The 24,611-nt window shown below is 33.4% G+C and overlaps 1 protein-coding gene across 13 annotated transcripts in view; it reads left to right on the top strand.

Annotated features, from left to right (window-relative positions):
- LOC122518261 (potassium channel subfamily T member 2) overlaps nt 1–23,258 on the top strand; it is a 124,687-nt gene extending 101,429 nt beyond the window's left edge. For 8 of the 13 annotated variants that reach the window (XM_043637080.1, XM_043637071.1, XM_043637070.1 and 5 more), the window contains 17 exons: nt 4,757–4,940; nt 6,054–6,218; nt 6,467–6,687; nt 7,296–7,493; nt 7,727–7,953; nt 8,113–8,448; nt 10,638–10,799; nt 11,048–11,201; nt 13,999–14,007; nt 14,717–14,822; nt 14,974–15,101; nt 15,301–15,552; nt 16,352–16,523; nt 18,381–18,566; nt 19,034–19,165; nt 20,347–20,460; nt 21,131–23,258. In XM_043637080.1, coding sequence (XP_043493015.1) covers nt 4,757–4,940; nt 6,054–6,218; nt 6,467–6,687; nt 7,296–7,493; nt 7,727–7,953; nt 8,113–8,448; nt 10,638–10,799; nt 11,048–11,201; nt 13,999–14,007; nt 14,717–14,822; nt 14,974–15,101; nt 15,301–15,552; nt 16,352–16,523; nt 18,381–18,566; nt 19,034–19,165; nt 20,347–20,460; nt 21,131–22,030 — 3,646 coding nt within the window. In that variant the 3' untranslated portion in view covers nt 22,031–23,258. The remainder of the gene's footprint in view (nt 1–4,756; nt 4,941–6,053; nt 6,219–6,466; nt 6,688–7,295; nt 7,494–7,726; nt 7,954–8,112; nt 8,449–10,637; nt 10,800–11,047; nt 11,202–13,998; nt 14,008–14,716; nt 14,823–14,973; nt 15,102–15,300; nt 15,553–16,351; nt 16,524–18,380; nt 18,567–19,033; nt 19,166–20,346; nt 20,461–21,130) is intronic. The other 5 variants (XM_043637072.1, XM_043637073.1, XM_043637069.1 and 2 more) reach the window with 5 other exon arrangements.
- Nucleotides 23,259–24,611: the final 1,353 nt, after the last annotated feature.

The following is a 24,611-nucleotide window of genomic DNA, read 5'->3' as shown; positions in this document are numbered from 1 at the left end:
TCTTGGAAAAGTATTTAGTTTGTGCATTCGAGGAAAAAAAATTGTATAAACGTCCTTCGTACTAAATATTCCGGAATATTCGATAATCCCCCAGGTTGTGAAAAGTAACAAAGCATCAGTGACCGAACACACACACACACACACATATTGCTTAAACTACTCGGAAACGCAATCAGGATTTTCTAAAGATGTCAATCAGTAAAACACAGAAACTATTGCGGTAAACGATAAAAGCATTTTATTTAGTCGTTGATAGGAAAAAATATTATCGGGACGGGAGTACTCGATATGTTAAATTTATCAGAAATTTATTTCGAAACAATACATTTTTATTTCCATTACCGTTTAATTTCTTTCAAAAAAAAAAGATAAAAAAAGAAAAAAAAGAACTTTCTCTTCTTTCCCCTTGATTTCTTGCACTCGTACGTTGACCCTTCCTTCCACTATAAACAATTCATGAATATTTGCCAATTTTTATACAGGAGAAGCTTTCTTAATAACTAAGAACAATTTTTAAACGTTTAAAGTAAGGTAGTAGTACTCGGGAGAACTTTGGGGCGTGTTTCAAACGCCAACACGTTAATTTGTTTGTAGACATTATTCAGCACTTTCCACGTGGCATGCTAATTTTCTTCGTCAACCATTCTCATAAACGACGACAAAAATACCACACCCTTTTTCTTTAATCATTTTACTATTTCAAGTACATTTCTTTATACGTTTAAGATACGTTTTCCAATCAAATGTATTTCAAATGAAGAAACAATATTATACAATGCTACTTGTACAATATTTATTATTATTTAAAAATTATTATATTATTAAAAAATTATTATTTGAAACAATATTATACAATACTAATTGTAAGATTAAGGGGAGGGTGGTCTTTTCTAAGAGAAACAAACAAACAAAGAAAAATAATCATCGTAGTTGTTTTAAGGATTATAATAATTCTAACGTTCAATCTCGAATCGTAAGAATTTGTCGACTATTTCGTTGTTAGTAATTACGTTTAGTATAGAGAAAATCTAATTACCGAAGGTTGTTTAAATTATGATTGCGTATCTAGGACAAAAAGAAACAACAGCAGCAATAGCAGCAGCAGCAGAATCAGCAGCCTCCAGACGAGGTTAACGTGATTACAGTGAATTTATAGTATTAGCTTTTTCTATCAAATCCACCGGCTCTCGATGTTACCATTCGTTATTTAAGTTTACGCAACGCGTTATGTTTGTTTCATACACGACTTATTGTTATATAGGTATAATGAGAAAAGTTTCCTACCGAGTGAGATAGAAAGAGAAAGAGAGAGAGAACGTGCCGGAAGTTTGTGAATACGAATTCATCTTGAACATGGGATTCTCCTTTCCGTTAATCTCTTACTAAAATAATCAGTAATCATTTGTATTTGTCTCTTGTGTTCACGCTTTTAAGTGATTAGTTTAGTTTCTATATCTATCTCAATCCCTATTTATCTATCTATCTATCTATCTGTCTGTCTCTTTTTCCTTCTGTTTTTCTTACAATTAGTCTGTCGCTCGCTAGAAAGGAAAAATAATAAATTTATATTTAAAATTGATCTCGTTCCTTTTTATTAAATGGATAAATTAATTATTTAATTAATGTGATAAGCCAAATACTTAAATAGGCATTCGTAAAGAGATTGGACGGTGGGCCCTGGATAGCGTAATGGTTAAAGAGCAGTCGTCCGGAAAGCGGAAGATGAAGATCCAGGTTCGAGTCCCGGTAGTCCAATCAGTCCAACGGGCCCAATTTTTTCACGAATCCTACAGTATTGTTAGACAACTAATCGTAGATTACGTTTGGGGAAATAAAGATAAAAGAGAAAGTAAAAAAAAGGACAAAGAAAAAAGTAGAGACAAAGGTATAGATGGATAGATACAATGGAGTTAGTTTCATCTAATATTCGTGATGTCAGTAAAAGTAAATAGGTACGAATGGAAGAGTTGGTTAGAGATTCGTGACGACATCGTCTAATCGATCATATCTAACGTTTAATATCACTGAATACGTGTGTGTATGTGTGTGTGTGTGTATATAATACATTCGAAAGTTACATCATATACAAGTGCAATGTTACGTTCGTTTCTTTGCGAAAAAGAACAAGAAAAAGAAAAAAAGAATGAGTTATAGGTAAGAATAAAATCGAGTATGGGGTTGGAGGGTGTTCGGGGAGGTGGGGGTATGAAAAAGGTAAGAAATAAAGTTTGTTGATCGACTCGAATCGTAATGTGGGACATACGTTAATAAGTAATCGTGGCGGCTTCTGCAGATGGATTGGTGTCACCATCGATCGCGTAGGATTTATTATGTATGGTGTAATTCTGATGCGACGTATAATACCAAAGCCTCAGCAATTGTTTTGCCCTTGTAATCGGTACGTTTTATTAGAAACTGTAAGGTTTACAAACTAACGTAAGATTATCTGATTTCTTACATTTCATACATCCATCAAGAATCGATAATATTGAGTTACAATATGAATTTGGATTATGAGTTTGATTAGTAATCATTGTGTAATAAATTATCTCATTCTACGATATATATACATTGCTGATATTTATTATTATTATTATTATATTTATTCGTTTTTCTCGATATTTACTCTAACTCGAAGGAACCTTTTAAAGGGTTACCCTTTTTCTTCCTTTTCACCCTCACTAACAAATTTTCAAACGTTTTAACGTCAAACCCCAACCAACTTGCTTTTTCTCAATATTTTAAATGTTCCCACATTTTTTCACTTTCTTTTTTGTATTATTTAGAGATAATATTTTACAAACGATTCCTTAAGATTTTCGTTCGCTTATCTCCTCTTCTCGTCGTCGTCGTTTTCTTTCAATTCTTTGACGTTTGCCAACGTCAAACGTTTCCCTTGATCGTTTTGAATACTCTCGAGAGTACTTTTGATTACAGAATACCCGATAGAAATGTATTCTCAAATATTCTTAATTCAAATACATCTAAAAACAAATGAATTACATCGATAAAGACCAGATATTTTCTCAAATGCAAAATACAAATCATGATACTAACGATAACAATTAGTTAATTAATAATTACGATAATAGGAAAATTTTGTTAAATATATTTTTAAACACTGTTTTCTCTTTTTTTTCTTTTTTCTCGTGTGTACAATTTCAACTGCAAATATTTTATATCGAAATATGTGACGATATTCTTTTCGTTTAAAAGTAACGGGGGATAATTTTCTTCTTTTTTTTTTTTTTTGAACGCGGTATTATAATCAACCCTTTTTCGCGCGACTATTTTAAAACCATTTTTCTACCGTGGCCGTGACACGTGACGCACAATCGAACGTTCTACAACCTTCGTAATATAATAATCTAAATGCACTTAACTATACCGGAATTACGTTCGTTGACCGATCACATTTTTCACACACACACACACACTTTATTTTATATATTATATATATATTTTGTATCCATCAATATTTTATATCTCCACACTTAAATTAATTTATTATATTATCGTCATCATTAATTTAATGGGATATTTGTATATTCGCTTACATTGATTTATTAAAAAAAAAAGAAAGAGGAAAAACAAATAAAAAAAGAAAGAAAACATCGTAAAATCAAAAGATAATATTCCAGAATAAATTAAATAATAGGAAATTTCTCCGAAAGAGAGAAGTAAGGCTAGGAAAAAAAAAAAGGAAATAAATTTCAATCTCTTTTAAAAAGTTTCAATCTAACCCACACGGAAAAGGAATTCTCTTTTGCATTCTTTAAATGCTTATGTAAAAATCCTTTATTTAATGTCACGTTTCATTAATGCGAGTCTCGTTATAACACGTGGCAATGGGTCGTCCGGTTTGTTGGACGAGTGAATAGTTTCTGTTAGAGAAAAAAAAGAAAGAGAGAGAAAAAAATAGGAGAAGTGGGATGTAAAACGGGGAGGGAGGGAAGGAAGGAAGGAAGGAAGAAAGTGAAAAAAAAAAAGAAAAAAAATAGAAAAAAAATATCCATACTGATATAGATATAAAAAGGAGGCCGCATGCATAATGGATATCAGTCGTTTATAAATGCCAGCAGCCCTTATACTCCCTGCTAGTAAACCGTACACGGTCTTCAACCTTTTTCTGCAGCCTTTCCTTCGGTCCATCCATTTCTACAAGAATTTATCAAATATTTGTAGTCGTCATTATACTCTTTGACGAGGGTTATTTATTTATTTTTTTTGCTTTCTTCTCTTCACTTCCTACAGGACAAAGAAAAAGTATATCATAGAGATAAAAATATATATTATTTATATAGATTATAGATTTATTATATTTATATTATTATTTTTATATTATATATATATATATATATTATGTAGATAATAAATATAAATATATATAAATAATAAAAATATAGATAAATAATATAAATAAATAATAATAATAAATAATAAATAATATATACAGATACATATAATAAATTATATCTTACTATTTATCTATTAATTAATAAATAATAATTATTAGATTATCTATATTATCTAGCCTATGAAAATATATACTGAAAAAATTGTTATCATCGTCCTTTTTGTTTCATCTGTTTCGAGTTATCGAAAACATTTTTTGTTCACGATGAATAACATGCATATAATAATTGCAAATGATTGTTTTCATTATAATTGATTGATCGATTGATTGATTAATTGATTCAATGATTAATTGGAAATAATAGAACGTTTTTAATTTGTTTCTTGTTGTTGGTTTCAGCGTATGCGGAATTCAGCATTTTCAGAGAGCAGGGCATAGGCACTTAAATCTGTTTCAGAGCACGTATTTCGTCGTGGTAACATTTTCTACGGTAGGTTACGGAGACTTCGTGCCCGATATTTGGCCCTCACAACTTTATATGGTTATCATGATTTGCGTCGCTCTCATAGTGTTACCAACTCAGGTAACGTATAATTTTCATTATTTCCTTAAATTATTCTTGATATATATATATATATATTTTTAATTAAACTCGTACGATTGAAATATGAAAAAAAAAAGAAAAAATACACACATATTTTACGTGTATATAAAAAGAAAAAGAAAAAAAAAGAAATGAGAAAAACCCTGTAAAGACCATCCCGATTCGCATTATACGTGCTATCAGAACCGGAGAGGTTCGATTAGAAAATGTCAAATATATCGACGATGACGAGTAATGAATTTAGTTGGTTAAAAAGTAAAGAGGAAATCAAAGCTCGACGTTCGTCCCCGGGGGATGAAAAAAATACGCGCGCTAACTCGATCAGAGAGATTGGGGTAGTAGGATTTGGGTGTAAAGTAGTGGGGCGAGGAGGGGGTTGGGGTGGGGTGAGGAGGGACGTAACGTCGACCGGTCGAAATATTCAAGAGTGCTATACGAGCTGTCCGATTAAATAGAGAGCGACATTGAACTGTTTAAAAATGGCGGCTCGGGGGCGGAGGCGAGGGAGGAGGGAGGGGGAATTAGAGTGGTACTATTTGACAATCGTCTACGAACGTGACGGATGGACAAAGCTTGCTCGAACCGAGAAGGGTAGGAGAAACTGTCGATCCTCGATAACGACGAGACAATGATAGCTATGATATTGCCCTATTCAACTGTCAAATTGCTTGTCATCTACATACACGCGAGAAATTGCGATTCTCGTCGTCGTCAACCTGGTCATACACCTGGCTGAGAACGGATTTCTACGCGCGAACGCGATTTCAGTTTTCGCTCGAATTTCTCGTCCGTGACTTGTCCCGCGAATCGGGTGGGTGATGGGTGAGGGGGCAGGGGACGCTGGTCGATAACGTTTAAACGGTGATCGAATATTTATTCGAGAATAGTTTTTGAAAACGTACACGCGGAGAAATAGAGAGAGGAACTTTTTTATTCTATGCTCGAAGGAATACGCTGTATGAAAAGAGAAATAATATAACGCAACGTTCCTTTGAGAAATTTTATTCGCGCATATACGTGTTGCGCGTTAGATCCAATGTTTTCTATACCGCCGTGTATCTTTTTTTTTGTTTTTGTTTCATCAACCCCTAGTTCGAACAGTTGGCTTTTACCTGGATGGAAAGACAAAAGTTGGGTGGCTCCTATTCGTCGCACAGAGCTCAAAGCGAAAAACACGTAGTCGTTTGCAGTACAACCCTACACGCCGACACCATAATGGATTTCTTGAATGAATTCTACGCTCATCCGTTGCTACAGGTAAGCGAACATGACATCCTCGAATTATACTTGTTTAATGTTATCAAAGGTTCTTCTTCTTATACGAGACACGAACTCTCTTCTCTCTCGTCTTAGTTTATCTGAAAAGAACATTCCGATCGATATCAATCTCTCAAATAAAATCATTTGAAATGTAAAACTCGTGAAAAGTACACCGAACGAGAAATCGGATCCATCTATCTAGATCATCCCCCGCTTGTGTTAAATCTATTCTAAAACGTGCTTAGGATTATTACGTCGTCCTCTTATCTCCGATGGAACTCGACACGACGATGAGAATGATCCTGCAAGTGCCTATCTGGGCGCAAAGAGTGATTTATATTCAAGGATCCTGTCTGAAAGACGGCGACCTAGCCCGAGCCAGGATGAACGAGGCGGAAGCTTGTTTCGTCCTTGCTGCGAGAAATTACGCTGACAAAACGGCTGCCGACGAGCACACGATACTAAGGTCGACTATTTACCGCAGTGCCATATCGATTGATATTCGCAACTTCGTCATTTTCGTTCGTGATGGCCAACTAGTTAAATGGATGGATGTTTCAAATGGGATTATCCGCAGCTAAACGATCGATAAAACCCTTCTCTTCTCTCCCGAGAACATTTTCATCGGGCTGCTTTTACAATTTCTATCGCCATTATTTTTCTTCTTTTTTTCCTTTTGTAAATCATACATGTAGAATTCGTGAAAAAAATTAGGCCGTTGGACTGACTGGACTACCGGGACTCGAACCCACGGATCCCCTTTTTTGCTTTCCTCCGGGCGAGTGACTCTTTAACCATTGAGCTATCCAGGGCACACTGTCTAATCTCTTTACGAATGCCTATTTAAGTATTTGTTTTGTATGTCGCATCCCACATACATTAACATCCAATTTAACGTTGACTCTCGCGCGAAAAAAAAATCATATCAATTATCGAAAGAAAATATATTCATAGATTTTTTAACGGATACAAATATTATCTCAGAAATTATTCAACGAGTATCGATCGATACGAATGAATTTAACGACGAAGATAATAAATAAATATTTTTCATTTAACACCACCTGTTCACAGGTCGTGGGCAGTTAAGGATTTTGCACCTAACGTTCCACAATACGTTCAGATCTTCCGTCCGGAGAACAAGCTCCACGTGAAATTTGCGGAACACGTTGTTTGCGAGGACGAGTTCAAGTACGCCCTTTTAGCGAATAATTGTACGTGTCCCGGTGCATCGACCTTGGTAACCCTTCTGTTGCATACATCGAGAGGACAGTAAGTTGTTTTCATGTTTTTAATCCCAGCCCTCTTTTTTTTTTCCTTCCCGAGATGGCGGAGTAAAAATTTAATCATCAACTTGTCTCCCGGTTACACGAACGTAAAATAAAATTACTACTACTACTACTACTACTACTACTACTACGTGTTCGTAGAAAATGCAGACTTTCGCAAATTGTTGTCAAGATTATCCTTTTATGAGATTCTCCCGCATTCCCCCGTAATTTTAGGGAGGGACAGCAGTCGCAAGAGGAATGGCACAGGCTCTATGGCAAATGTTCCGGCAACGAGATTTACCATATAATCCTGGGAGATTCACGATTCTTCGGGGAATACGAGGGCAAGTCCTTCACCTACGCGTCCTTTCACAGTCACCGGAAATACGGCGTTGCGTTGGTGGCCGTCAGACCAGCCGAACTTCCCGAATTTTACGAAGACACTATTCTACTTAATCCCGGTAGGATGCTTCCCTTGAGAACGATACCTTCTAAATACGATTTATCTCTCTTTCTTTCTTTAACATCTCCCTTAAATTCGTTCTACTAAAAAGGAGTGTAATAAAAAAGAAAAGAAAAGAAAAAAAACAGAAACAACAAGCTTAAGTTTCGATCGACAGGTCCCAGGCACATAATGAAAAAGACGGATACGTGTTATTACATGAGCATTACAAAGGAAGAAAATTCAGCCTTTGTTGTGGCGAATCATCAAAGCGCCGAGCCTGCACAGGTAGTCGTAGAGACTAAAACAGACGCGGTGAATTCTGGTAGTACGACGACGGGTAGTGGTTCGACGACGACGAATACCAACACTACAACGAGCACCACGACGACAATGATTTCTTCGAGTACAGCACCCACGACAACAACCACCATTACGACGACCACAACAACCCTCTCGATAAGTAGCGGTATACCTGCTGGAACCGGTGGTTCAGCTGCTGGAGGAGGAGGAGGTGGGGGAGGAGCAGGTGGAGGAGGAGGAGGAGGTGGAGGTGGTGGAAGTGGTGGCAATGGTACTACTGCAATGAGCCACGGTGCTGCTGAACAGCACCGGCCATTTTCCAACAGTTGTAACGTTGCTCTCAGCGAAACATCCTCAAGGCAGGATACCTGCACGGGGCCCCGAGGACAGCAGGCTCGTACCACGAACGGTACCACGCCCGCCAATACTCCCAGGGCCCCGTTACCGCCACAGGTTATTTTGCAGGTCCTCCCTAGCACGCCCACACCACACCAACACCACAACCTACTCGCATCCGATGTCCACCGTGAGTGTTGCATGCGCCTCTCTCTCTCTCTCTCTCTTTCTTTCTTTCTTTTTCTTTTTTTACTCTTTTATATTTTTTTATTTATTTATTTATTTATTTATTTATTTATTTACTTTACTTTACTTTACTTTACTTCTATATCTCTCACCATTCTTATTTTTTTCTTACGATTCACGCCAATGGATAATTAGGTAAAATTCATGGGAGAAAGAAAATTCCATAGAAAATTGGAATTCGTTTAAAAAAAAATGGAGAATTTATGTTTGTCGTAAATAGAATGCCCTGTATTATATTTGTAAATAATAATTTATAATTAATTATATTATATATATTATATTAATTATATTATAATTATAATTATATATATTATTAATTATATTATAATTATAATTATATTTGAGACAAATCTCTGTTACAATAAACAAAAATTACCGAAGATAGAGAAAGATAGTTGGAAATAGCCGAATAGTTTCCGAATAGTTCGGTTTACAATTAATAATGAAATAACGAAGATACGTTAATAAAAAAAAAAAATTGTGTAATCTCATAAAATCGTAATTTCGTAAAGGTATAAATATAAGTTTAGTTGATTATCGTAAAAGTTCGTTCGATAACCTCGTTCATTTTCATCGTGCGGCAACGCAATTTTTCAATGATAGCCTTGGGATGTATATCGTGGAACTGGGCTTTCCAATATTAAAACATAAATGCTCTATAATCTCATATCTGCCCCCCCTCCCCCTTGTCGAGCTTTTCCACTTCCTTTTTTATATTTACCGCATGTTCTTCTTCCGCCAGCAGCACGTTTTACGTATCTTAGGAAGCTTTCAGTATAAAAATTAGGCTTACGACGAGGGTGTGCTAATTGTTACGGTGTTATGGTTGGGGTAAGAATAAAAATTGGTGTAAAATAAAAAAAAAAAGAAAATAAGTAAAGGAAAGCTCGGGAAAAAAAAATGTTAATATTTCCATGGAAGAACTTAAAGTTTTGTCGTTTGCGATTAAAACGAACTGCAATTACGCGTAATTACGTCAGAATGCCCTACTGATAGTTTTATGCTTTGTAATTTGTAGCTTGCGCATGACACAGCTAGTTGCAACTTAGCAGCCAGTTTCGGTGCACGTTTATGTGATACTTTAGCACGGAAAGAAACGATTAAACACCGAGATCGTGAAAGTTATATTCGACTGGTTTTACCTGGAGAGAAGAAAAGTTTCACTTATTTTCATGCTTCTTACAATTAACGCGAAAGCTTTTTTCTTTTTTTTTTTTTTTTCTTAAATCGAACGATTCTTATCATTAATCGTCAATAATCGAAGAACTTTTTCTGTTTTTGATTTTGTTTTCTAATCACAATTTTTTTTTATGGGGGGGGATATTGAAATAAACGAAATCAAATGATTGTTTTTTTCCGTTCTCGAAGTAATAATTCTATGTCGTATTTTAATGATCTCCAATAAACGCAGCTTGTATTTTAAATGTATCTCTCGCTTTTTAATACAAACAATAAAACTCAAACACACAAATTACACGATGTGCTTTACGCGTGGAAAATGTAGAAATTTAAAAAAAAATACGAAATAATTAATTTCATCGTTTTATAAAGCGTAAAATAATAATAAGAAGAAAGAAAAAGTATAGATTGATGTTTAACACGAAACTTATTCTTACAATTAGATTATCAAAATCAAATATCTGTTTATATTAATACACAATTCAACACACACACATATATATCACTTTTCTAATTATCAAATGAAATAATACAAAAATTTGAAATATATATATCACATAATATTCACATTGCGAAATGAACGATAAAATGTGTAATCTTAAAACCGAGCCTCACTATAGTTGATTTCTCATGTTGTAGCAACTTATCTCGATCCAGGAGGGTTGGGAGATTCTCGACAATATTTAAAAGAAGCAAGTTCTACCCCTCAAACGCCAATTACGGGAAATCATTTGGACGTGCCGCGTTCCATCGATACTAATCCAAATCTTCTCAGTCCAGAAATTCTCACTCAAAGAAGAGGTATATAATGAAAAGAAAATAACGAAACCAATTAAACTTTTTCGTATAACTCTTTGAGATATTTTTTCAACTCTAACGAGAGAATATTATTTTTTTTATATAAATTCATTTTTCTATACAATACTCTGGTATTCTGTAGAAATAATTTTATAATAAATCTGTAATAAGAAAAAAAAATAATAATTTATAATAATAATAATTGTTAAGAGAAAGAAATATAATTAAATTGGTTGAATTGAAATTGTCAGGAAGCAGAAGACCGAGTATCCTTCCTGTGCCTGACATGTTAACGAGCTCAACTTTACATCTACCAGGACAAGAATCCTTGGATCACGAAGGAGACGAATCGGAAGACGAAATGGACGATGACGTTCCATGGAGATCGCCAAGTGAAAAAATAGCGTGAGTATATGTTTTTATTTTTAATAACATTTTTACATATCTTTCTTTATATTTCTTTTTCTTTTTCTTTTTCTCTTTCTCTTTCTCTCTATCTCTCTCTCTTTTCCTGCATCTTTTATTTGATTTATTGAACTACACCCGAGGGGGTCCCAGGAACCAAGGTACATAATCGAAATAAACAAATAAATCAAAACAATGAAAAAATCTAGCCCCCGATAATAAACGGTACGATCGTTTGACGTTGAAAAAATTTCATTCGAATTGTTTCGATTGAAATAAAAACAAAAGAAAAATAAAAAGAAAAAAAAAAAAAACAAAAAATAGAATAAACGTATACGTTTACGAGAGAAGATCTGAATTTTGTTTGTTTAATTTCGAAAAAACAAATCAAAACGTATATATCGCGAAATGTAATTCGATTTGAATTTATTAAAACGTCGAACGATATATTTATGAAGAAAAATTCCCGAGTATGTTAAACGTTAGATTTAATCTAGAAAATATCATCTAATACACACTTTCGTCACGTTTATTGATCTTTGTAATCCTAAATTCATATCGTCTCAAAGAGAATATGATTCTTCTTGCACTGTGCATTTGCATGGCACACGATGTTTGTTCATTAAATATATATATAAATATTTATACATAAATTGTAATATATATATAATATTGTAAATATATATATAATATTTTTTATATATATATATATATAAATATCTATTATCTAAATTAATATTATTATATATATATAATAATATTATTAATAACGATTAATTATTATTAATTAATAATAACGATTATAATTATATATATATAATTTTATTATTAATTATATATTAATTATTATTATATTAATAATATTAATATTATATATATATTAATTTAGATAATATATATTTTTATCTACTTGTCTATTATACATAAATATATGCATATATGTATGTATGTATGTATATATATATACTTATAAACTTATTTTATTATATTATTATTTTCTTATACAAAAATCTTCTCTCTCTCTCTCTCTCTTTCTTCCTCAATCTATCTTTCTCTCTCTCTCTCACATAATATATTTATCTTCACGTTTTATCGCGCGTATCGAAGCGCGTAAAGTGCAGCTTAAGTGAAAAACTCTTAAGATATAAGGACTATACGATCGTACGGAAAACGAGCAATAAGGTTAACGATGAGATTGCTCACAAAACGTCGTGAAAGTCTTCTCACTCTCTCTCTCTCTCACTCTCTCATTTTCTCTTAACTTGATATAACCGTATTATCGTGCCATCGTATCGTCCATTTACAAAATAAAATCTAGTCAAGTAATTATGCAAGTATATTAATCGTAAATTCGCACATTTTATTTTAAATATCCATTATCTTTTTCCACAGTTTTTGTATTTTGCGTTACACCACCTTATCCGCGATTGATTGTTAGTTTATTAGCATGAACCAAGACACGTACTTTTATTTTTGAATCATCAAGATTAGATAGGTTTAGTGTTTTAACGTCTAGGTTACTGTGGACGCCTATATGCGCTTAGAAATGATGCGTTTGTGACACTGACAGTGCCTATAGGTGTTATTCTCATGAAAATTGTTAATATTCGGTTAAATATATAAAGAAATAATTAACATTGTGTTTTTTAATGTAAATCAAAATTCAATTTTGTTTTTGATTTTTATTGAAATATGTTTTAACGAAAGTGCATTCGTTCGAATTTCTACGTCGGTGCATCTCAATGTTTGCCGTAGTCAAAGGGTTAACATTTTGACTGTCACTCAGAAAATCACGTATTTCATCTAGGATATCACTGTATAATAGTATAATTTTTTTTTATTATAGATATTAATTCTACAATAAAAATCTCCTAATTGTTCGATGTTTAAAAAATCTAATAAAGTAAAAAATACAATTAATTTTGATTGAAACTTTTACAATTGCAAGTAATTCACCAATGAACTACCATTCAGAAAAAATAAATTATAGTTCGTCGTATGTGATCGAATGATAGTACAGTCAAAATATTAAGATAAAAGATAAATATTAATATATAGATTAGCTATATCAAATCCATAATTGTATAATTATAATTCCTACGTCGGTGCATCTCAATGTCTGCCATAGTCAAAAGGTTAACATTTTGACTGTCACTCAGAAATCACGTATTTCATTTAGTATATCACTGTATAATAGTATTATTTTTTTTTGTATTCTATAATAATTTATTATAGAATATATAATTTATTATAATTTACTATATAACTATATAATTTATTATAATTTATAGATTATAATAATCCTGCAATAAAAATTTTCTAATTGTCCGATGTTTAAAAAATTTAATAAAGTGTACAATTAATTTTGATTGAAACTTTTACAATTGTAAATAATTCACCAATGAACTACCACTCAGAAAAAATAAATTATAGTTCGTCATGTGTGATTAATGATGGTGCAGTCAAAGTGTTAAGATAAAAGATAAATATTAATATATAGATTAGCTATATCAAAACCATAATTGTATAATTATGTAAGTTTTCGTTGGATGGGTCGATGTGTCTGTCATGTTTCAATGTATGTATCTCAATACCTGTTCCACACACGGCACCGAGCGTGTGCCGTCCTATCGCTGTTCGATGCTGTCCTGCCTGACACCCTATAAAAATCCTCGTGGATATTTTTGCTGTCTTCTTTCCTGCATCATCTTTGTGCACTGCGTCTTGCCGCACGACTTCTTCTTCTTCTTCTTCTTCTACTACTTCTACTACTTCTGCTTACCACGACTGACTACAGATTTAAAGGGTGAGTTTTATCGTTTATTTCTTTTCATTCATTTATTCATTTATTCATTCATACGTTCGTTCATTCAATTCTTCACGAATTTATATGTCTATAAATATATTTATTATTAGATGATATATTTTTAGTTACAAAATATTTGACACGAGTGTACCTTAGTTATTTGGCTTTTTCCAATCTTTCAATGCACTATTTTATAAATTCTAATTATTATTACTTTCTTTGTTTTTTTTTTATTCTTCCTTTTTTCTTAGAGTGCACTTTTAGTATCACGAATTAAGGAAATGGTTGTCGTTAATATTTATATATATTATATTATATTATGGTAATGCTTTTTATTACAGAAATAATCGTTAACGAAGATAATAAATGTACGCCGAATGCTAACTAACAAGGTTTTTTTGTTTTATTTGATAAAAAAATAAATAAATGAAAATTGTCGAGAACATTAGAGAGGGACGATGATTTTGTTTAATATATGACTGTGTATGTGTGTGTGTGTAGAAAATTTTATGATACTTTTTATTCTCATGAAACGTTAATTGCAAAATCATCGTCGTCTATGTCGTCGTCTACGTCGTTGACACATTTTCTTTACGAGAACGTAAAGATTAAGAAACACGACTGAACAGAGACGACATTATCGAATTAAAAGTAAAGTCGAAAAGGGAAGGAACAATGAAATTTAATCGGCCATCGATAATTGTTACAGGATAGTCAAGGGTTTTCCACCGGTATCACCTTTTATCGGGGTTTCACCTACTTTGTGTTACCTTTTGAAGGAAAAAAAACCCCTTTGCTGTCTGCAATTAGCTCAGGTATTATTATTATTATTATTATTATTCTCACTAAATTCATTTGATTGTATATATTTCAAATGGTGTATATATATTATTGAAATATAAAACACACGCATAATAAATTCGTGTAAGTAATTAAATGTTTTCGATGCACTCACCCTTCATACAGGTTTGCGAACATTGCACCTATAGAAACGCTAAGGAATATAACTGGCAGAACAAAACGATCATTCTCGCCGCCGATTACGCGAGTAATGGAATTTACAACTTTATAATTCCTCTACGAGCTCATTTCAGGTAAAATACAACTTTTATTTATACGATGAAAACCTTTCAAGCAATTCGATTAATCGTTTTGACGTTTTCAATTTAATTGTAAAAATAACGAATGTGTATTTTTCTATATTAAAAATTACGTTTCACTGTAATTCCGTAAAATTTTCTCGGGAACGAAATCATTATTACAAAATATTACGTGTAACTTTTTTCATTTTAGGTCTAAAACATCTTTAAATCCGATAATTCTGCTTCTGGAGAGAAGACCTGAAATAGCTTTTTTGGATGCTGTATCGTATTTCCCTTTGGTTTATTGGATGTTGGGATCGATCGATTGTTTGGACGATTTACTTCGTGCCGGCATCACTTTGGCGGAAAATGTCGTCGTCGTGAACAAAGAATTAAGCAATTCTGCGGAGGAAGATACTTTGGCCGATTGCAATACCATCGTTGCGGTTCAAACGATGTTCAAGTCGGTATTCTTATTTTATTATTTTTATTTCAATGATATACAAACAAATGGATCGTTTATTTAGAAACTGGTTTAAATCCATAATTGTGCCCATAATTATGAAATTAAAAATAATAAGTTTATCATTTATTTCACATCACATTATTTTAAACTCAATAACTTCAATGTAATTTTCACGATATTGTCAAAAATGAACCTTTAGATAGTGTTTGTTAATTTCAATATTATATAGAATTCATTTAATGTTCAAATGTAATCTTTCAAATATCTCGGAACAAGAAATATATGACTTAGACCACTTTCATAATTATGGGCACAATTATATAACCCGTAAATATATTTATATATATGTAGGATTCATGAAAAAATTGGGCCGTCGGACTGACTGGACGACCGGGACTCGAACCCGGATCTTCCGCTTTCCGGGCACTGCTCTTTAACCACTGAGCTATCCAGTGCTCATCGTCTAATCTCCTAACGAATGCCTATTTAAGTGTTTGGCTTGGAGGCGCTCGCATCCCACATATATATTATTTTATTGAAATTCGTTTAAAGGAAAAATTGAAATAATAAAATTGAATATAAATAAGTTAATAAAAACATTGCCATACTTGACATAATTAATTTATATTTTTGAATTGGATTAATAAATCGATCTTTAATTAAATAATAAATAATGAGCTTGCAACACTTTCAAAAATAAACGATCCAAATATCGTACAAATATTCGTGTATAAACGTTAAAATAAAGAATTATTAAATCTAATAAGAATAAATGTTGACTTCATTCTGTCGACAGATTCTTTCCAAGCATAAAGAGCATAACAGAATTGTCCCAATCGAGCAACATGCGTTTCATGCAGTTTCGGGCACATGACAAATATGCTCTTCATCTCAGCAAAATGGAAAAGGTACTCCTCAGTGCTACTTCCGGTGACAACTACCACAATGAGCCTCCGATGGGCTCTCCGGTAACACGATATCACTCACTCTCTGACCTCTGATTGATAATTGATTGAATTATTGTTGGATTGACCGATCCATTGATTGTGAAAGATTTATCCTATTTTTTATCACTGATCATTAAACAGCCCGTACTCATCGTTCTCGTATACAAAAAGAAAACAAAAAAACAAAAACAAATGTCACATTCTTCTAATTAAAATTCCTCATTTTACTTTTCTTCATTATATTACCCGTTACGTTTATAATTAAAGTGTTCAAACTCTATCGAACAGTGTGAAATTTTAATAATTACTCGTGTAACAAAAATAAATTTACAGTAATCTCCGCGTAAGTTTCATTATCGTAAACGAAAGGAAAAAAGTATAGATGAAAATTATTTTTGCGTTAAACATTTTTCCGAGGGGGAAAAAAAAAAAAGAAGAGAAAATTATTAAATCGTCTGAAGCGCGACATGAAAGATGCAACAAAACAAAAACTAATAATAATAATAAAAAATGTAATTAGCTCCTTCTTTCCTAGAAGCGAAAATGCTTTTGCTCGAAAGTGCTCTATTTTAAAACCCCTTTTTCGCACTTTCGCTTAAAATATTTTCCTGACCTATTTTCTTTCTTTTTTTTTTGTTTTACCGTATATATCAGGCATAAATTATATTTTCTCTTTCGGGGGGAAAAAAGTTACGAAAAAAAAAAAGAAAGAATGAAAGAGAAAGAAAATCAAGAACAAATTTGATTTCAATAATTCGACCGGATTAGGACGCATTCGTTGAAACGAAAACGATGAGAAAACGTGCTAGCTAAAAATCCTTTTTTTATATTGGCAGTGCTAGAGCATCGCTGATAGATAGTTTGCTAGATAATTTATATTTAGAGAGCATAATTGTTAAGGTCTTAACGCACTAGTCGCAAAGGTCAGTTGGATTCTTAAAAAAAAAAAAAGAAAAAAAAACAAATATCCATTGAACAGAACCCTATACTTAAAATACTTAGAAATGAACACGATGAAACGTGATTAGTGCCTCGAGATCAAATTAGAATGCTTGGTAGTTTCCTCGCAAGTGGTATTATTTTATAACTTTTTTTTTAGATATAAAAAGCATGATACATTGCATCAAAAATATGTGTGTGTCATATTACTCTATATTATAATACTTATTTATTATGATATTTACGATGAATTTATGATGAACCTATGCTCCGATCTTTCCAATACGAATTTTGATCGAGCTTACAAATTCTATCAACCAAAAACGTGTGTTAATACTCTCACGTTTCTTATCAATAAGTTAATTATTATTAAAATTATTATTAATTGATATTTTATCTTGTCCAGAAATTAAAATATTGAAATAGGTATCACAGGAAATTTGGACGGGTTATAAATTCTTCTCAAACGTTATTTTTGAACTAGTTGGACGTTTCCAGTTCAAAAATAACGTTCGAGAAGAATTTATAACCCGTCCAAATTATCTGTGATACCTATTTTAATTATTATTATTATTATTATTATTATTATTAAGTATCCGTTTACTTAAAATTTAACGTAGTTACGCTTAACGTGAATTTAAATTCACGCGATACGAAATGATTTATCTTCCAACGATAGAAAAGAAAAAAATGAATGAAATAAACGAAAGTTGAGTTAAAAAAAAGAAAAAATGCATTAAAGAAACGAACGAAACGAATAATATGCACGTGGTGGGGAGAAGGAAAGCAACGAATATATTAGTATTTTCTAGAAAATTTGATGGCAGTAGAGAGTAAAATGAATGATAAAAAGTTATCGATCAATTGTTGGAACGTATTTGTGATTAGAAGAACAAGAGATAAAAAAAAAAACAAATCATGGTTATATATTTGAAACAGAGAGAAAAGGAGAGGGGATCCCACATATCGTACATGTTTCGATTACCGTTTGCCGCTGGCAGCGTATTCAGCGCGTCCATGCTCGACACCCTGTTGTATCAAGCCTTTGTCAAGGATTATGTAATAACCTTTGTGAGATTGCTGCTGGGAGTCGATCAAGCACCTGGATCTGGATTTCTCACGTCGGTAGGTATCAACAAAATGAATTATCGTTGAATCGATTTTTCTCAATGAACCCTTTTCGTTACTGACGCCGACTATAACCGGCATCCGTACAACGAGATTTTATCTGACTCTTAGAGTATTTTTAAGATTTTATTCATTGGTTAATATTGAATTAAATCCTATGAACCTTTTCGTTACTAACGCCGACTATAACCGGCATCAGTGACGAAAAACCCGCGTACAACGAGATTTTATTTGACTCTTAGAATATTTTTAAGATTTTATCGATTGGTTAATATTGAATTAAATCCTATTAAAAGAAACAAGTACACTTTTAATGCAAGTAATATATTTCTTAAACGCATCGAAATAAAATGTCGGTCGAAATTATTCACAATTGAATGAAGTGTCCTAACAAAAGGGTTAAATATTAACAACCCCCAACGTCAATAGAAATCCGAGTTAACCTGTTAAACATATTTTTACAGATGAGAATAACGAAGGACGACATGTGGATACGAACTTACGGCAGACTTTATCAAAAACTTTGTTCGACTACTTGCGAAATTCCTATTGGGATTTACAGAACTCAGGACACGACCGTATCGGATACTTCCCACGTGAGTAAAACGATCAAATTATTTTCTTATGCCCATTTAGGATAGAAAAGTCGAATAGAATTTTCTATAGTCTGTTGAATGGTACGTTGCAACCATTCGAAGAATATTATCGAAAATTTGTTAAGTGGCAACTGTGAGTAAAAAGCATGATCGTGCTCTCGTTCTCTTTTTCTATCTTTCTTTCTATCTATCTCTCTCTCTCTCTATCTCTCTCGTTCTCCCGAATTAATCCCGATTCTATCTACCCGTCTTCTTGTTTTATACAATTTTCCGAAAAGATAAATCAAAAAGGAAGAAAAATAATCAAAAAATATTACAATAGAAAAGTATAAAATAATGCGATTGTAACCTCGCATCTTGATTCGAAGAAGCACGTCCCTCCGAATTGTCCAACCTGATTATTTATTCTTTTCCTTCTTTTTTTCTTCATTTTTTGTTATTTTTATTATTATCATTATTATTATAATTATTATTATTATTATTATTATTATATTATTATTATTATTAACGAAACCCTGCATCGTGTTTTAGAAACTAGTAGTGTGCTTTCTTCTGTCGATATATATATATACATTGTTTATTTTCTGCATTGATATTAGCGGAACGGATAACGTCGAACTACGGCAGTCTCGATGTAGTTGTAAAGCTTTGAAGATTAAAAAGAAAAAAAGAAAAAGGAAACAAAAAAAGGGGAAAAGAAAAAAAGAATAGATAGATCGTTAATCGAGATAGGCGTGCACGATCAATAAAACGTAAATGTCGTATTTAACTTATGGTACAATAGTTTGATCCCAACACACGAGCTTTATAATATATTAAACACGTAGCAAATAAATGAAAATAATAATATAATTATAAATGTATAAAGAAAATATGTCATTAAGGATATAAAAGTGATTAATTAATCGTAACGATCGGATTCATTCATAGAACGAACGAAAGAAAAAAATTATAATTGACAAGGTGTGCGTGCCTGTGTGTGCATTGTACCTTGTTGCAAAAGAAAACAAAAAAACAAGAGAGAGAAAATGAAAAAAAAAGAAACAAAAAAAAGATACAATTGATGTAGAAAAATAGGATTGAACGGGGCCAAAAATGAGGGTTGAATAGGCCCAAAAAGTTTCATTATGGCGAATCGTTTGTTCAGTAAAGAGTAGTCTTGTTGCTTGTCATTTTGGCAGGGCGACTCAGACGCAGAGAGCGACGCTGGCGTCGGCGTGACGTACAAGGTGCGTCATTCGGCGGCTGCATCGTGCCTTGCAAATTGCTCAACCCGTGACAAGGGTACCTCAGCCGTGAGTACAGTGTCGAGAAACGTTGCCTGTTCGCTGTTCTTTGTTCCTTTAAAACGTCTATTCTTCAATCTGGTCTACAAAATTTACGATCTTCGTTTGAATTTTCTTATTTTTTTTGTTCGTCGCACTCTATCTCACTTTTTGACACCACTGTCATCGTCTTTTACTATTCTTTCACTTAATACTGCATATATAATTGATCTATTTTTACTTCTTATTCTTATTCTAATTATTATTCTAATTATTATTATTATTATTATTATTATTATTATTTGTTGTATATTGTTTGAAATAATTTGTCCTCGTACAAGCAGCTCTTTGTCTCACTTTGTCGCTCTGTCTGTCTGTCTGTCTGTCTCTCTGTCTGTCTGTCTGTCTATCTGTCTGTCTTGTTACCTTGACGTATTATTCATGATGCACAGTAAATGGAGTGCATGCACAAAGTCGCTTAGAACCGAATTCGCATAGCAAATGACTAAAGTTTGTTCTAAACATTGGGATAACATAGAAACGGTAATCGATGATGCAGTGGGCAACGTCGGTTACCGTCGACGTGTCTCGCACGGTTCACTTATTTTCAATTATCTCGTTGAATACATACGAAAAATAATGATAAAAGAATAATAGAATGAAAATGAATTGAATCGTTTTTGTTTTCTTTTGAAATTAGTATTCGGTGAGTCTCGGCGACGAGGCACGGGACAACCACGCTCAACAGATCGAGAGGGCAGAAATCGCGAACCTGGTGCGTTCGCGAATGGAATCCTTGAATCTACCGGTAGCGGATTACGACGACGTATCGGAGAAACGCAACAGCCTGTCCTACGTGATCATCAATCCTAGCTGCGATTTGAAATTGGAGGAAGGCGACATAGTCTATCTCGTGAGGCCGAGTCCGTTTTCGGCACAGAAGACCTTCGAGCGTCACAATTCAAGGCGTAAGAGCAACATCAGCTTCTGTTCGGCTCAGCTAGTCTCGCAGATGAACGCAGCGGTCGCCTCGGCCGGATTTCCCGGTGGCCCGGGTAGCCGCCGAGGTTCGGCTATTGGCTTGGCCAGACCACCCCCGTTAGGTACCACAAAATCGAACTCTTTGTCTCTTCCCGACAGTCCTACCGTAGCCGGTACACTTCGGGGCCGTTCGAATTCCCTGAGAGTCGTCGACGACATTCTATTGCGACGTAGCAATTCCTTGAGACAAGGACTCACGGTTTCGAGGAGGAAGAGCAGCTTGGAGGACATAGGACTGGGGGCTCTGTCGCATCCAACCAATCACAATCCTATAAAGATCGCGCTCAACGGATCTATCGGTTTGGAAGTTACCCCACCCGAGGAAGGTTCCTTGGGGGGTGGGGGTGCCAGCAATACGGGAATACTCGACGTTGGTCTCCCATCCATGCCGAGTATAGGTCTTGGATTCGGACCCTCGTTAGGGCCAGGACTGTGCAGTTCCTTGGGTGGTCTGTACGATCCGTCGACCCTTCAAAGTCCCATGGTGCAATCGCCCCAATCACCCCAAATTCAGGCGCCCACGCAGGATCCACAGCACATACAGGGGACGATAGTATGATATAACCTTATGTGGGGACGCAGACTATCCGGCGTAGTGCGAAACAAATGGCTCTAGCGTTCCCACATTAGGTATTAGAATCGTACGTCGTTTTAACGAGCGTAGCGTGCTTGCCCGTAATCATCAAACGGTGGAACCCCATCACCCGTTTCAACCCCCCCGCCCCCCCCCGGAACCACCCCCGATGCACACGAATTCGTGCATGAAATTCCGATGGAAAACGTGCAAAACCGCATTGCGCCTTTTACATCGTTTATCCATAATCCGAATAGAACTTTATTATCGTTAGACGAAACCCGAGAGAGTAAAAGATGATAATACTACTCTTATGATGCAGCACAGTATATTTCCTTACAGTTTTACTCGTAACAATTTACAAACTGTGATATATTATTATACTTTCATATGCGTTACATTAATATCGTTGCGATTTTCTTTTTCGATTCCGATTCGTTTGATTGCTTGCTTTTTTTTCCTTTCTCTAATTTATTAACGAGAATTAAACGACAACAACAAAAAACACGAAAGTATTACGACACGAAAGAGTATAAAAATTTGTCATATTTTCGTTGAATAATTAATATCTATGTGTTCACAAAATGATATATGTATACATAATTGTCCGAAGAAAATACTTTTCTGAACGATTTACTACTGTCATCATTAAAAACAAGTCGTTCGCGTGGCAAACGTGATTGATGAAACGAGATAGATTTTTTCGTCAATCGTAAATGGGGGGTTTAAACGTCGTTGACGTGTTGAAAACAAATGATACACATAATGTCAGACTCCTAACCAGAAAGAACCAACAAATATTAACACGCTATTAATCATTTGAAAAATCTAATAAAATATCGTCATTTCGATCGGTGACAAATATCTAATTTGGAATTTTTTTTTTTTGTATTGAGACAGCGAAAGTAAAGCATAAAAAAAGAAAGAACTGGATATTTCGAGATAGGATCGTTAATAATTTTATTACGAGTGATTTATATATAATTTTTCCAATTACAAGAGACTGAGAAATTGAATAAAGGTGGAGGACGAAAAAAAAATCCGAATTAGATAATTTGACCTGGTCAATTTGGTACGTTCTCGATTTAAGGAAACGAACGTAAATGTTCCCTCCCACCCCCCAACCCTCTTTCTCGATTCCCTTTAGCGATATTCCTAATAATTTTATACTAGCAGAATTTAAGGTGAGAGAGTATACAAAAGTAATACAAAAGAATACTATATATAAATACGAAAGAAGAGTATATATATATATTATTATAAATATAAAAGAGTATATATGTATATGTGATTATAGATATTAAAAAAAAAAAAAAAGAAAAGTAAAGAAAAGAAAAAACTGTGACCATTCTAATCATATCAGTCGAACAATGACACTCGAAAAACGTCATCGTAATTAATGCGTATACCAAAACGAAATAACAACACGAGTAGGAATGAAATTTAGATGCTTTAAATTAATTATACGTAAGAATTTAAAGTTTAACATAAAAAGAAAGAAAAAAAAAGAAAAGAAAAGAAAAGAAAAGAAAGGATTCGGAAAAAAAAAGTCACGTTTCTAATTTCGAATCCGATCGGAAATAATTGCGCGAACGATTCGATGATCCCCACCTCCCCCCCCACCTTCCCAATGTAGTAAAGAAGAGAAAATTTCAATCATTCAAGCGAACAATCTCTAAATCTTTCTTCTTATCTTCTATTAGTTGAAACAAAAAGAAAAAAGAAACCCAAAAAAAGAAAAAAAACACCATATATTACAGTTAACATTTATATTAAGCGGACACTCGTCCTTTAACGAAAAGAATAAAAGAAAAAAAAAAGAAAAAAAAAAGATGATTTAGCGTTAGCCGATTAAAAAAAAGAATTTAAAAAAAAGAAAAAATGAGCAACAAGGATGATCCTAATTAATTTGGACAATCCGTTTGATTAGTTTAATTCTCGGATCACCATATGGAAAATCAAATTTGAAATTTGTCTTTTAAATGAAAATCCTATTAAGTGAAATGATTTTTCCTGGCGCCACGCGTTTAGTGTGACGTTTTCAGCCAAATATGCGCGATCGTTCGTTGACCAATTTACACGTTTTTTCGACCAAAAAATCGTCATACTTCGCAATATATCGTATTTTACAATATAATATTTGCTTGGTAAAAATTGCTTTAAAATTAGCTCTTCTTATGCCAATAACAAGCACGAGAACGACGCCTCGATTTATTCAAATCAGCCAAATTAGTTCGTCAACAGTGATGATGATTATTATGATGATGATGATGATGATGATGATGATGATTTGCCACGTTCAAGTGAGATTATCTTATCACTACTTTGCGATAAAAAAAAAAACAAACAAAAAAGACGAATTTTAAACAAGAAAATAATCAAAAATGACTAACCAGCAAGCCTTGCTTTGTACAACTTTCTCTTTCTACCCCTTCTTCTTCTTCTTCTTCTTCTGTCTCTTTACAAACGTCATACGAATAAAACAATATTATTTATATTTATTTGAATTATCTCATCGATTCTTCGTCTAATTAAAAAAAAAAGAAAAAAGACAAAAGAAAAAGAA

Source organism: Polistes fuscatus, unplaced genomic scaffold (assembly GCF_010416935.1).
Source record: "Polistes fuscatus isolate 324 unplaced genomic scaffold, CU_Pfus_HIC Scaffold24, whole genome shotgun sequence".
In the NCBI taxonomy this organism is placed as follows: domain Eukaryota; kingdom Metazoa; phylum Arthropoda; class Insecta; order Hymenoptera; family Vespidae; genus Polistes; species Polistes fuscatus.
The sequence above is the reverse complement of the archived record's forward strand: the minus strand, read 5'-3'. Positions and strand labels throughout refer to the sequence as shown.